The following is a 15,653-nucleotide window of genomic DNA, read 5'->3' as shown; positions in this document are numbered from 1 at the left end:
ATTTACCCCCTCCCCCCCTCGTAACTTTGTGCTGATTTTGGAGTGACATACCAACCTTCCTCATTCGTGCTTCGCATATCATCGATTCCTACTGTACGTGGGATCTGCCAATTTTTTTCTTTCTCGACATATAAAATAAAATACTTTATTATTTCCCCTATGCTTCCTATGGTATCATTGTTACTTCTCAAATAAAGTGTGCTCGAACTATTGCAAAAAGGGCCAATATTTTAAAACCCTGGAAGACCAATAAATGCTTTGATCATTCCATAGATTTCTACATAAAGTCAAAACGTTGTAGCAGTTATTGTAGCCATTGCCTCACATGTGGCAGCCGAATGTTTTGTTTCCTACGATGAGTTGGGCCAACGGGTTTGCGCCACAAGTGAAGTCGGGGAGCAGGTTTACAGGCATAGTCTTGTGGGCCGTGTTGCTAGTGCACGAAAAGCCCACGCAGTGAATTTCGCACTCTCTACACCATAAACAGAATTCAGCTGTGATGGAAGTAAACAACTTGTCTTCTAGCGCATGCCCCGATGGGGGTTTCATAAACACCGTTAGGAGGGAGCAAAAAAACTTACTCTGCAACATGAAGGGATTTCTGAGCTGATTTAGGGGAGTTTTTATTTACATCCATCGGGGAACGTTTACAGGTCAGTAAAGAGATAAATTTTCAAATCAACAGAGAAAAAAAATTACGTCAGCACTCATAACATGCGCACACAATATTGATCACAGTACAAACATACACACAACGTTCACATAATGTTACAACACTTACACTCATTGCAGCTTGCCACTCGCATTGCAAAACAGCATTACAGTCACCGAATATAAATTGGCACCATATTATGACCTCTCATGTAGCCCTGGGAAAACCCTATTTTTTTTGCTAAGAATGAAGCAATAAACATGCATGGCGTAAGTACGAAGTTGTGGTGGCCTAATGTAAGCACTTCAACTCGCATGCCTTTTATCCTAAGCCTGCCTAATATTCAATAAGCTTTTAACTATAGTGAAAGGGTTTTATCATTGGGTGTTCTGTAGTACGGGCTGAATTTGCGTTCACAGTACTGACTGTGAATCCGTAAAATTCCGTGAATAATACACAAACACCGAGTGGCCTTGCAAGGACACATCAACGACGCACATTCAGCAGCGCGCCCCGCCATGATGTTCTAGTCGCTAAGGTACTCGGCTGCTTGCCCGCAGGTCGTGGAATCGAATCCTGGTTGCAGCGGCTGCATTTCCGATGGAGGCTGAAATGCTGTAGGCACGTGTGCTCAGGTTTCGGTGCAAGTTAAACAACTCCAGGTAGTCGAAATTTCCGGAGTCCTCCGCTACGGCATCTCTCATGGTTGTGGGACGTTAAACCTCACATATCAAATCAAATCATTCAGTAGCGCTAGTGATGAACCGAGGTACACCGTCGCTACTGCTTTCTACGACTAGGCCTCATTCACAAGTACGGCGCAGTGATTTGATGATTGACAGCTGGCAATTCCAAATTGTTTGCTGATGTGCAGTTCAGAGCTCGTGATTTTTACCCTACACAAAAATATGTGTCCGCTATCTGCGCAGTTTAAGCTACGGAGCGACGGACTTAAACGAAGGACACGGTTTGCAGTCACGGTTCCTGTGTCTCGCATGCATTGCATGGGCATGCAAGCCGTATTTCTGTGTGTCTCCGCCTCCTTCGGCGCTCGCCTAGCGTTAGTAATTTCACGGCAGCGGTCGCAAGGCACAGAAGACTGCTATTCGTTCAAGCAGCCTTTATTTTTGTGAAACGCATTCTTTGCCACGCCGGTGGTCGGTGCTAGCTCGTAGAGGTCGCCATGTCGGCCGGCGCATAGTGAGAGCTTGCTACGATGCCGGCTTGATAACGACGACATAGTGAGGCCTTCTTACCACTTAGATTTTGCAGAAGGAGAATTACCGGTCACACACCGAGAAGGCTTCACCGGTGGAGACGGGGCGAGTGCGTCGCCAGCGAAACTCTCACACCGGTTGCCGCCCAGCCTGCCGTGATCAAGCGAAGCCTACTTCGGAGCACTGCGAGGTTTTAAACGGTGAAACTCCAGAAGCAATGCTGACGATCATACTCCGCCTCGTTCGGTGCTCGCCTTCGCGTTAGTCATTTGACAGCTGCGGTCGCAAAGCGCAGAAGACTGTTATTCATCCCAGCAGCCTTTATTTTTTTGGTGAACACATTGTTTGCCGCGCCGGTGGTCGGTGCTAGCTCGCTCGACACGGCGACCGGCGCACGGTGCGAGCTCGCTACGACGCCAGCTTGATACCGTCGGCATAGGGAGGCCTTCTTACCGCTTAGATGATGGAGCCGGTGAATACCGGTGACACTCCGAGAAGCCACCATCGGCGGAGACGGGGCGAGGGCGTCGCCGGCGCAACTCTCGCACCGGTTGCCGGCCAGCCTGCCGTGGCCGAGTGATGCCAACTTCAGACAGCTTCGAATTGTGAGACGGTGAAACTCCAGGAGCAATCGCTGACGGTATTAACAGTTTACTTTTGTTACCAACAAGTTATTCTTCGAATTTTTTGTTTAACTCGGTCCTTTGAAGCGCGGCATTCGCGGCGTTTCGCTGAGGAATAAGACCGATGTCCAGCATGGTTCAACGGTGTGGAATAACTTGAAACGTTCACACTAAACACCAACCGATCGTTGCAAACAGATGCCCGTACATGCAAAAGCACACACACACACACACACACACACACACACACACACACACACACACACACGCACGCACGCACACACACACGCACACGCACACACGCGCGCATGCACGCACACACACACGCACGCACGCACACACACACGCACACGCACGCACACACACACGCATGCACGCACACACACACGCACGCACGGCACGACCAAAAAGGGCTTCTAAAACTCTTACAAGGAGTTTGTAACCACGTGACCTGAAACTCCCTGGGGAGTTTTACAAGGTCATGTCGTTCGTAAACTCTGTCATTAAGCAGGAAGCGTTTTACGACGACATGTGCCGAGCTCACTCCGTACTAGGGAGTAAATAGCTGGGGCAGGGGAGCTTTGGGGGCTCATACGGTGGAGAAACTCCCATTTCGGGTAATTTTTGCTTATAGTGCAACGCGAAAGTGTTATTATTGTGTATGCCTCTTTGTTTGGGGCACCTTTGTAGTTACGGCTACATCAAAATCTGAAAGAAACAACTTTCAGGTTTGCCCAATTGGTAATATTACTTAGAATGTGCGTGATCTGGAGGCTTCGTTGTCAGGCAGATGCTAGTTGAAAATCACAGCAAGCAGCACTCCCGGTTTCACAACAAATTCATAAAATTGTTTTTGGGTGCCTTGTTGACAAGCTAGATGTAAGGAGCGTTGATGCCTTTTTAAGGCACAGGTACACTAGCTTTTTCGTATAACGCGGGCAAAACCCACAATTTTTGGCAGCGCCTTGCTCCATTAAAGATAAGAAAGAAGTAATCCTCCATCTCAATGTGCTGCTAGACCCTTCACCTCCTCTTTTTCTCCTTTAACTTCTCTCTCTCTCTCTTTCTCTCTTCAGCTCTTCAAAAGGTACTATGTTTCCTTTTTTCATAGTTTCGTAGGAGCACACAGTGAATTATTAGGGTCTACAATAAACTGCGCCTAGCGTTTGTTGAAATTGTACAGACACTGTTTCGAAATATTTAGCTTATAGGTGTCACTAATGTTTGCTTATATTGGATGAAAAAACTTTCCTTTGTCCAAAATGCCAACAAACCACTGAATATCTCTCCAATATTGTAATTTTTTTCCTAGCTTCAATATATCGATATATAGTATTGTCTAGTGAATTGAACCGTGTATAACAAAACAACCTTGAATATATCCTCGAACATATTCATCAAGACTACGACTGGTTGCCTTTGGTGTGTGCTATATTAAAATTGATTGAAGTGGGCCATGTGGATATAAACAAATTTGATTTAGTATTGCTCCTTCGGGGCTGTGAAGTTCTTGATTTTCAATGGATGCGAAGAGGTGGTAGGAACCATCGTAATTCACCAACGACCCTACGTACATACATCGTGGTTCCGGTTACGTAATTGTCCATAAACCTATATTGTGTTCCTGTTACATTACCGCGCGAAAATGTTAATTTTTCCAATGTCTCAACAATGAAGTTTTTGCCCGATCGAAAAGTACTCCGGCATGCACTGCAGTATACCACCTTATCCGAAAGAATTCATTTTCCAAAAAAGGTGTAGGTTGTAACGCAAGAAAAGCATTTTGAAATTATTAGAAATGTCAAATGTGTGTAATTTCGCTTGCAAACAACGCGATACTGAGATAGGGTTGTTATGTCCGCGGACTCATACATAGATGCAGCCGGCGCTGTCACATTCCACGCACGTACTTTCTGAAGCGCGCACTGTGAACGTGGGGTAGGCCAGCTGTTGCATATACATTCCGTGAAAACTAAACAGCGTGCGATTTTACTGCTCACAGGTCTCGACATTTCCTGTGCTTACTTTTCGAAAACAAACAACTTTGCGAATGCCATAAAAACAAGGCGTTCTTTGCTATATTTCTATAGCTACTTCAAACTTGGCCATGATTTTTTTCTTGCTAGATCTAAAAGACACAAACTCAAACTACAGTGCTTTTTTGTGTTTCTACAAACGATCTGCCTGTAAATACGTACAAGAATAGAGGGAAACACTGAATTTAAAGGAACAGATTTGTGAAAACAGACTTAGCGAACAGAAACCTTGACGAAACAAACTAAATTGCGTGCGAAGTAGGAACACTTCCAGCTCGATTGTAGTTTCGCACGTGTTTGAAAGGAATTCTGTCGCACAGATTTCGACATATCTTAAACTAACAGACAATGATGCTAAGTATGGCAGAGTAAAAATTATTTGTTGTAGTTAATTGTAGTATAGTTTTCTGAAATTAATTGACAAGAATCAGTGGACAAAAACTACTTGCGGCAGATAAAAACTGGGCATACAACTTTTGAAACATGCCTCCTATGCTGTACGAATGAAGCCACCGCGGTGTTCGTACTCCAGTTCACTTCATTTACTGCACTTTATTGACTGTATCTCTGCGTAGAGTTCTTGAAGTGCTAGTCAGCACCACTTGTAGCAATGACGGCGAGTGTGCGACAGTTGTGTTATAAACTGGCTTTACCTTTTACAGTCACATCAGCTTCATACTACACTTCATAGGAAACTTTTCCGTCTAATACGTTTTTTTTGCGATTCGAAGTGAGGGTTTCTTGTAAATAATATGTTTTCTTGCGTCCAATACAATCAAATTTGCTTTAACTGAGGGAACACGACGGCAAGGTTGGTGTTGATTGGTATATTTTGAAATATTATGCTATTTTTTCGGTATACTCGCTCATGCAGTGTTCTGACATACCATTAAGTGCACCTCGCAGCAGCGATCAAGTCACAGCGGCCTGGTTTTACGGCGAAAAGTGGCTTTTCGGTTGCCACGTGGTCCTGTACGTCCGATAATAATGCAAAGGGCAATTCGCGGTGCCACCAGAAGATTATACTCTGAGGCGCTGAAAACAAGAGCATCATCATAATCGGCCTGACTACTCCTACTGCAGGGCAAGCGCCTATCACATTTTGTGCCAATAAACTCGGTCTACTGCTTTGTGCTGCCACGCTATATCTGCAATCTCCTTAGTCTCATCTGTCCACCTCATTCTCTGCCTCCTTCTCGCGTGTTTGCCCTCTCTTCTAATGAATTTAGTTACCCTGAACGACCAGCAGTTATCCCGCCAAGGTGCTACATGTCTGGCCCCTGTTCATTTCTTCCCATTGATTTTATCTATGATATGTGTAGTTCCTGTTTATTCGCTGAGCCAAACAACTCTCTGCATGTCTCTAAAGGTTACACCTATCACTTTCTTTTTCATAACTCAATGCGTCGACCTCAATTGAAGTTCAGCCTCCTTTATAAGCCTACAAGTTTCTGCTCTATACGTAAGTACCAATAAGATGCAGCTGTTATATATAATCCTCTGGAGGGAAAATGGCAGACATCCATTATTGATTCGAGAATGCTTCACGATTAGGCTCAACCCCATTCTAATTCTCCTAGGTGTTTCATTCTCATTGTTTGGCTCCAAGGTAACTACTCGTCTTTAGTACACATATTCCTTTACAACTTGCAGTGTAAAGAAATATGAATATACCTCACCCAAGATTACGCCAATTGAACATCTGGTTCAATCGGGTGTGCGCATGAAACCCTCCGCATCGCATCTGCGTTTACCGTCACGTAGCCGCATATGCTCGTAGGAGCAGCAACAGCCAAGCCGCGTACAGGTACAGACGTATAGAGCTCATGCAGCCGCCGCACTGAGTTTCAGTAACGAAAGGTGCGCGCTTCTCGAGGGCTGCCATAGCCACGTTTCCACACTAATTTTAACGCGATATTGTTTTAACGCGATAGCGTTAGAGAGCTCGTGTCGCTGAAATTCCGCCGTGGGTGTCGGCTCTGTTGATTGTGAGCGAAAAATCGTCCATGAGCTACAAAGCTCGTTACAGAGATCGCCAAGTGAGGCCACTTCTCATCCACGCGTGTGCGCACGATCACACTAATAAAGCCGCGCATTCAAAGAAAAAAAGTGCTCTAGCTCTCGAGGCGCGAATGACGTAGTTTCTGTGCCCTGGCCACCCCTCCCTGCTTAGCTTCCATCGCTTTCGTTGGGACAAAAGAAGAGCTTTCGTTGGGACGAAAGAAGAGCAATAAGCTCTTCTAGTGAATTCATTCCATGGTTACTTGAAAACGTGTTTCAGGGCTCCTTTAATGCATTTTGTTCGAAAGGTTTAACGACGAAAACGAGCTCAATCGGTGATTTGAAGACGCATTTGGGAGGCCTCAAACTACGTCGAAAAAAGCCGGCATAACGCAGCCATCGCCGCTAAAAACATACAGAAACTTTCAAACAGCTTCAAAAATAGACAACTATGTCCATTTAGTGGAAAACATATGCCTTTCTAGAGGCGTTGATCAAGCAAATATAAATTGCTAGGTAAGGTGCTGCCATCTGTGAGGCATTGTGAGACTTTTTATAGCCTCCAAGATGGCGAGCGTGTGGCGTGTATTGTGGAGGCCATGTGACTTTTGCTTTAGATTAAAAACTGGCATGTGCCATTCGCGCGCGCGCGCGCTGGTACAGTCTACTGTGTGCGTGTGGGGGTGTGGGTGTATGTAACAAAAGATATTGATAAGTATGCACTTATGGGCACACTAAGGGCCACTAAGGGCCGAATTTCGCTATCGCGTTCAACGCTTGAAGGCGAAGATTAAGGGTCCCCCAATTTTTTCGGAGCTGGAGTTGCAGACTCTCGATTAGTTCATCACAGGTTGTAGTTTGACTCTACTGTGTTTACGCAAAGGAAAGACCCAACATCACCAAAAAGACCATTTTGAGCCCTTAAGAACGACCAGCCTCACTGTTTTTCAAGCTTCACACGGGTAGTTGAAAATTTGTTCGTCTTTTTGGTTAGGGGGTGGGATGACGTCTACCCTAAGCACACACATTTCAAAATGGAAGAACGTACTTCGCGACCAGTCCAAGATCTCCCTGACCAAAATCTTAGAGCTTAAAAGCCGACCGTTTTCTTGATTTCCGCGAAGTCAGTGAATGCTTTGCAAGATAGAGCATTTCAAATAACACAACTGTCCCACACAACTTTCTCTATGGATGCTTTACGCTCATAGATCGCGTTTTGATTGCGTTTGAAAAATTTGGCGCATTCGTTCATTTCAAAGAGAAAAAGTGCAGTTTGATAATGATGAAGTTTATAATGAGGTTGAAGTTTGATAATGATGATAATGTTACCGTTGGTATTTCTAATATTTAGAATAGTTGATACATTACTTAAGGTACGGACACATGGGCACTTCTATGACGAAGCGCAATGTCAGGTAAAGAAGCTCGCTGACGTCCTGGCCTACGCAAAGTACGACCAAAATTAGGCGAGATGGTGCAAGAAAGGCTAAAGAACGAACTACAAGGAATAGTATGGTGAACGAAAAAAAATGAGGTATACGCATTTGTGCCATCGTCCGAAATGGCTAGCAGTGCTAAATAAGAAATCGTACTCATGTAGAAAGGTGTCTTCCGAACTGGTGCTATTGAGACTTTTAAAATTCCTTTACATTGCATCTGTGAAAAACCCAGGCATGGACGCTAAAAACTGCGGTCAGACACCCATTGAACCTCTTCTGAACGAACATGATCGCATCATTGGTGGAAGTGAGGCAGTTCCAGGAAGCTGGCCCTGGCACGTTGGAATTTTCACGAAAGAAGTCTTCTCCAAGCATATATGTTCTGGAGCGCTGATCTCCGACACACACGTTGTCACGGCCGCTCATTGTCTCATGTAAGTACTCACGTCTGACGTTGTTCTTATATGAAATGAAAAACAAACACGGATCTACTTTATCTTAATCCAACTTGTAAGCGAATACTTATTCTGTACCATTCCGCGAAGTGCATACATTCACATTAACTTTATTTAGAAAACAATATCTATATTAGTATTAGTTCAGCTTCCTTGCTCCTTCTATAGGAGATTCTCCAATAGGCAAAAACACTGTCTTGTGGTGAATGTTTCACTAGTGTAAAGAAATATAAAGAAATCACCGCAGCGTTAGACAGTGGCGACTCTCTCTGATATTCGATGTTAAGTAAGCCAAAGATGAAAAAAAGTGTAGCTGTTGAACACCGGTACATCACAGCGTATATTTTGCCTCCTCAGGTTTCTCTCCTGCGCAACGCCGCATTGAGATTCAGCGTCAACGCTGCCGCTAGTGTAAGCGTTAGCGCCCACTGCTTTGCATCTACACATGGTCGCCTTTAGCGGCTAATGGTGTCATTCTTTTCTTAGTGACTCTGTCGTCATTAATTTTCGTCAATTTTATTTATGCAGGGCCTCTGTATATCATCTTTTGAATGGCAATGCGCGTCACATAATATGTTGGGCGAAGATATGTCAATCATATCTCGTATTCTGTGTGGACATATATTGCAGGAGAAAAACATCCAAAATGTTACTTGTGGTTTTGGGTGCCCATGATCAAAGTAACATTGAAGCTGATACAAGGACTGTGGAAGTGGCCGAAGTGTGCTTTCATAAAGGGTACAAAGCACCCCATGAGGTAAGTTAAAGCTGCATGTATCAAAGAAAGGAAGTGTAGCGTTCTTCTTGTGATGAAGGTGATTCATGTTTTTCGTTTTTCTGTGGAGAACTGGAGGCATCCATTATTTTGTGTGCAATAATTGATACAAATGGCATTATAATCATATATTTATTCACAAAGAAGTGAAGCATATTTACAAATAAGGCGAAATTAGGTTGTCTCTATATTAAAAATATTAATTATAAATGCTGAACGAACAAGGCATCAATAGGTGGCAAATGCAGCATTAACGAAGGGTTAATATGAAAAGCAAGCTCATTACGCATGTAATTCATCAGTGCGCGACATTTAGCACCACTAATACAAAGAGAATACATCGCTAACTGCATATCTTGCCCTCGCAAATCCCGAATTTCACGTGCTTTATGCTTTATAAAGCGCAACCTAAAGTCACATCTATTTGCACTAGCTTAAAAATGTATTTTTTATTTGCCAGTTATCCTCCTGCTAGAACCTTGTAGCGTGCTAGGAAAGTGTACACGAAGATTTCAAGACATATACTGGTAGTCTTTAGGCTTTGCAACCACGCTATTGCCGTCGCTGGTAGTTCAGTTACGCTAGTGCAAATCGTTACAGTTCAGTAGAGCTGAAAGTAGGGCTACTTCACCTACGCGTTATAGTAATGCTGGTACAGTTTTCTTATTACGTCCAATGAAAGGCTTTGAAAACTTGTAGCTAGTATGTAAGGCTCTGCTTTTGTGGTCACACGTGTACATTTTTGGTCTTGCTGGCGCTAGAATTGTATTGCTAAGCCCAGGACTTATATATTGGGACAGCAACACCTGCAACACACTCGACATGTTTCGACATGATTTGAGCATAAAAGTTCGTAGATAAAGGATCCAGTGTGTTCGCATGTCATTCCAAGCGAACTTTTGTAACCGAGGCGGTCGACAAGATTTTAAGAAAAAAAATTGAGATATCTTTTCTAGTGCCTGAGCACCATTTGAGGTTCAGAAATCGCGGTAAACCAAAAACAAATTGCTGTGAATCGGCATTTTGCCCTATTCCTTCAACGTTTGTTTTTTTGCGTTTTACTAGCATTGCGCTCTTATTATTGGCACTTTGTACAAAAGCTATGAATTTTTCACTCCCTAGCGCAAAGATAAACAAAGCAAATTGCCAGGCATTTTCGGAAATTTTTCTACAAAAATCTATTTCACACCACATGCGTAACATCGTTTTATAAAACGTTCCGTAAGCGTATCATGTGCTCAAATATTTGTCTATTTTGGCCTATATTGACACGCTTCTAAAACTTAGAGTTAAAAAAACATGACCAAGAAAGTGCACTCGATGTAGTAGTATAAATACTATATTGATATAAAGTTTACTTGACGTATTTTTTTGTTTTCGTCAAGGCAAAGTCGCAAAAACTGGGTGCCACGACTGCATTGTTTAATGAAGTGGGTTGCTGGGCCAACACAACATGAAAATATACGGGTGCACAAGGTAGAAGGAAGGAAGCACTTGAAAAGAAAGACGCTCAACTTACAGCTGCAGTTTCATTAACAACCATTATTGCACGAGAACACCGAAACGCGTAGGTGGAACCAACTATCTCTGCAAGGTGTCACCCCCCACCCCACCTCCACACAAAAGATATGTTTTGCTGTAAACTGCTAAAAAAAGACACTTTTATTTCACTTAGCGCTACCGTAGGAATACTATAATACACGTGCTTGCAATTACCCGAATCTGTCCTGCTTCCACGATTTCTCTGGTCAAACAGAGGTTTGATTTGCCCAGAATTCCGGTGCTGCCAAACTGCGGATTACACCCACAATCCCTCCAGTGCCTTCACCAGTGCGTGCCACATGTGAGACCTTCGGGGACGTCGCATGTTCTCCGAGTCTGTCATTTAAATATCACCCCGTCTGGCCAATGTACACTTTTCCGCAGCTCAGAGGTATTACATACACAACCTCCGAAGTACGCAGTACAAATACCAGTGGCATATTTTTTAGTGCAACAGTTATTGTTCACCCTTTCCTTTTCACAACTTTCCATCGTGGGACACAGTTTTTCTAGTTTGCAGAGAGCTGTGAGAACAACGTGTACTCCGTGCTTGGACTCAATCTTCAACAAACTGAGCGGCATCTAGTGCACAAAGAACACGTATACAGCCGTTTTTGTGGGCCTTTTTTTCTGCCAAGTTGACGGCACTTAACTCCTTTAACTTCTTCAACATGGTACTGCCTACTGCCACAAGCAAGCTGTCCGGGTACCCCAGAGTGAATAGGCGTCTAACTGGATTCCGGAAACTGCGTTACACTTTATGCAGACATAATTTCCTGAATAATAAAGTAAGGCAGAAATGAGCTATCGCCCTTTTCGCTAGCTTGCTATGAGAAGAATTAAAGGGTAACAGGCCCTTCTTCGAACAAGGAGAAAACTCCCAGCAAACGTGGTCAATTTGATTAAAACAATTGTTGAGATCTAAAAACTGGAAAGCCTCTTTGGCTAGTCGTTCATGGGTGAATGACAATGAACCTGTACATTGTTTAAAACAATCTAAAATGTTGGTTACTACTGAAGTGGGTGAGTAGTTATTCTCTATCTTCATCATCACTAGAAAGTCGTCAACTTATATGTAGACAGTAACTACAGGTTGCCCCACGAGCTAATGTTGTAGCTTCTGGTCGAGTTTTTCTATGAACATTTCACAAAGCACAGGAGCCCCATAGGACGCAATGCATAAGCCCTTTCTTTGGACAATTGTCAAATCATCAAATTTCAGCAAGGTCGCACACAGGTAAAACAGAAGTCGCTCCATAAAATTTTCTACATTTTTAGAGCATTGTTTTGAGAGGTTACTACCCCGAAAAAGTTAATGTCCCCCGTATAGCTAGAACAGTTCATTGCGCTGGACAGAAAAAAAAACTCGACATGAACCATGAATTCGTGATTAGCTCCACACATGCCATACAACAGGTCTTCCACCAGTACGTCCGAACAATTCAGCTTGAAGGAGCCACTAGGAGCTAATAGATTCAGGTGTCGTTGCAAGTAGGAGCTCACGAGATGCTGCCAACATCCATTTTTCGTGACAATGGCTCGTAGGAGACACATGGCCTCATGGGTTTTGGCTGAAAAGAATACTTTTATAACGTCACCCTTGCAACACTTCACGGTTTTTGAGAAACTTTCCTGCCCCACTTCTGATAGGAGAACTACCGCTTTTCATTCGACCTTGGAAAGCGTCCTGTGGAATCGTTAGATTTTTTTTTCTGCCAAGTGCGTCCTTCCTTCTACATAGTGCACTCATATATTGGCACATTACATTCTTTTGCTCCAGTAGATCTACACAGAAACCAACAGAGTTTGGTGAGTAAAAACAAAAAGATTCGACACTCGAAGCACATACTTTCCATCTTGTTTTGTTAGCAGTTTATTTTCAATAATATTTTCAGTGTAAGTTTATTTCGCAATCTTTTCCAACAATTGTGGTAAAGAAAATAGTTACAGTTACAGTGATTTAACGTTTTTATACAGAGGCAATGGTCCACACAACATACTGCGAATCAGACTTAAAAATTAGGAATATGTAAACACAGTAATTAAACGCTGCGAAGGAGCAACTTAACAAGATTCCTTTTGCCCCGCTGCGGTGGTCTAGTGGCTAAGGTACTCGGCTGCTGACCCGGAGGTCGCGGGTTCGAATCCCGGCTGCGGTGGCTGCGTTTCCGTTGGAGGCGGAAATGTTGTAGGCCCGTGTGCTCAGACTTGGGTGCACGTTAAAGAACCCCAGGTGGTTGAAATTTCCGGAGCCCTCCACTAAGGCGTCTCTCATAATCAAATGGTGGTTTTAGGACATTAAACCTCACGTATCAATCAATCAATCAATCAATCAACGAGATTGCTTACCCTAAAGCACTTCGGCTGCAGACACGTGTTAATATAGACAAAAAAGAAGTACAAGCCAACTGACATATAAAGCACAAGCAAGCAACATGCAAGCAAGCAAAAGATAGGCAAATTTAGAGTTTGTAGTTTTTCGAGCGTGTCTTTAGCTTGCATATTAAGATAAGACACGTCGTCGGATTGAATGAACAAGTTCGTATTATCTGCGTAAAGTGAAGATTCTGTGTTCTAACTAACTCTTTTCTTGTGCTTTAAGTGAATGTTGAATAAAACAGGGCCTAACACACTTTCCTGCGGAACACTGGCGTTTATTTATATTAGCGAAGAACTTTTATCCTTAATGCTTACACTTTGCCTTGTAGGGCCTGGGTAAGATTTGACAAAATTTAGATTTACACCTCGAAAACAATAATGTTCTAATTTTGTAAACAAAATTTTGTGTTCTATTCTGTCAAACGTTTTAAAAATAATATATATGGTATACCTTGTGTTTGCTTTCTCTGTTGAAATCCTTTAAGATGATTTTTTTAGTGCATAACATTTGAAGGTCATTGTAAAATAGGTAAAACTATATCAATGACATTTGTAGATAACGCTACTTAGTGAGTTGCTCACGCACACCGGAGGCGGCGGCGGACGCGTACACCACGGAAATTTACTATAGTATTCTCATAACAACTGTAAAACCTTGCATGTTCTCGCACAGACCTATCCTACTAGAACCAAAATCTGCTTTCTGCAACCACTCAAACTATGAATTCACAACTACCTTGGCATATTGGCTCAGTTTGGTCGCGGACGACGTACGAAAGACTTGAGCACGTGCCACGCTGTCACATCACGCGCAGTTAGGAGAACACATAAATTAACTCTGAATCCACTGCAGACGACCACGCTCGCATTTTATTTATCCGGTTTACTTTTGTGTTCGAATATAACACCTTTTCTCACCACTTGGTTCTTGGAGCAGTGCATGATATGTAACATGATGCATTATTAGAGGAATAGCGGCGTTTAAGTTAGGGGTATATTAATGTTTTTTTCATTTCTTTATTATTGCTTTACATTGCTCCTTAAACAAATACCACATGGCAAGCACCTAAATACATCTATTTTTTCAAATGAAACGAGAAATACTTGCATCATCATTTTCGTAAACAAGGTTTTTTTATTCTTCGAAATCGTATACCCTTTTCAACTTAGAGCGCCACAGACGTGTCAAATTAGGTCAAGCAAGCGTTTACGTGTAGTTCAGCTTCTTATCTTTAACCTATGTGCCACACTCTGGCAAAACAAAACAAAATTTTTGAAGAGACACTTCTCAATAGAAAAATTATCGCAGCCACTTCAATAAAATAGTTTCTTGGTTTCATCAATAATCGTCCTTTAGAAAAAAAATCCTGTAAGATCTACAATATACTCATCGGTACCAATACGTAGGGAGTAACGAATATTAGCAAGTGTATTTTAACGAAATCAGGATGGTCGAACATCGCAAAAAGTAACTGTTGAAGGAATGCGTCGGTAATCTCTCTCACGAGATTCAGATCATGGAGCCGTGAGGCTGAATCAGAGCACGGAGTTAGAATAGGTTATTCTCACGCCGTCACTCTGAGGGAGCCTGAGTGAGTAATATTTTAGTAAGTTTGAGCCTCACTGAGTCCGGCTGAAGAAATGTTGCGCGAGAATGAGTCCTTGTGAGTCCAGCTCACAAGGACAATTTTGCGGAGTCTGAGTGAGCCCAATGCGCAAGATATATTTCTTGAGTAAGTCTGAGTGAGTTGCACTTCTGTTTGGCGACTCATAGTCCTATCTGTTCAACTTCAGCATTACTATTTGCTCTACCTAAATTCATATTTATACGTTCGTCTACTGGCACGTGCTCCAAAACAGTATCGTTCATAAATCCTTTCAATATTTCTTGATCACAGAAGTGATTTGCATTAGGTTCTTCCTTGAACTTCTTAAGTGCGTGCATTTTTTTCACAACTGTTCAAAAAATTTATTTTGTCGAGTGCTATGGTTGGAAAAGTTGGCGCGTAATGACCTATGTCACACGAGGAGAGTTAAAGGCACAAACCCTCTTCTTCTCATCTGTCATGGGGAGAGGATTCAGGTTAAACCATACACGGCGTACTGAAAAAAAAGCAGCATACATTGGTAGCGCAAATTCTGCTTTTGTGTTTTGTGCTCATGAGAAAAGCGGATACACCCCATACTGAGAAAAGCAGTTCCTGGCCTCCAGTGTATTTGGCTAACAGTGAAACCAGTGACGGCACTCAATGCACAAGGACTCTGATGAAATTGTATACAGGGTGCGGTAAGTTTTACGCAGCATGGTAAAAAACAAAAGATATCCTTAAGATTCACCTTCAAGAGTAGAAAGCAATAGTGACATCCCATTCCCAGTGCGTATACTTCAAGCACTTTGTGTACGAAATGTTTTTGCTTTTGCTATGTAGCTGTGTCCTGTGTTACGCGCGGTTTTCTTTTTTTTCCTTCATTGATCATGTACCAACTGGCCCAAATAAGCACTTTATTAGGAAAGGTATTGTCTTTGTATTCAA

General features: G+C 42.8%; 1 protein-coding gene across 1 annotated transcript in view; it reads left to right on the top strand.

Moving 5' to 3' along the window:
* LOC142803465 (chymotrypsinogen A-like) overlaps nt 1–15,653 on the top strand; it is a 45,980-nt gene that overhangs the window by 11,464 nt on the left and 18,863 nt on the right. The window contains exons 2-3 of the mRNA XM_075888576.1: nt 8,201–8,402; nt 9,054–9,180. Of these exons, the coding sequence (XP_075744691.1) occupies nt 8,201–8,402; nt 9,054–9,180 (329 nt within the window). The remainder of the gene's footprint in view (nt 1–8,200; nt 8,403–9,053; nt 9,181–15,653) is intronic.

Source organism: Rhipicephalus microplus, chromosome 3 (assembly GCF_043290135.1).
Source record: "Rhipicephalus microplus isolate Deutch F79 chromosome 3, USDA_Rmic, whole genome shotgun sequence".
Classification (NCBI taxonomy): Eukaryota; Metazoa; Arthropoda; class Arachnida; order Ixodida; family Ixodidae; genus Rhipicephalus; species Rhipicephalus microplus.
Note: the sequence above shows the minus strand (reverse complement) of the source record. Positions and strands in the feature narration are given on the sequence as shown.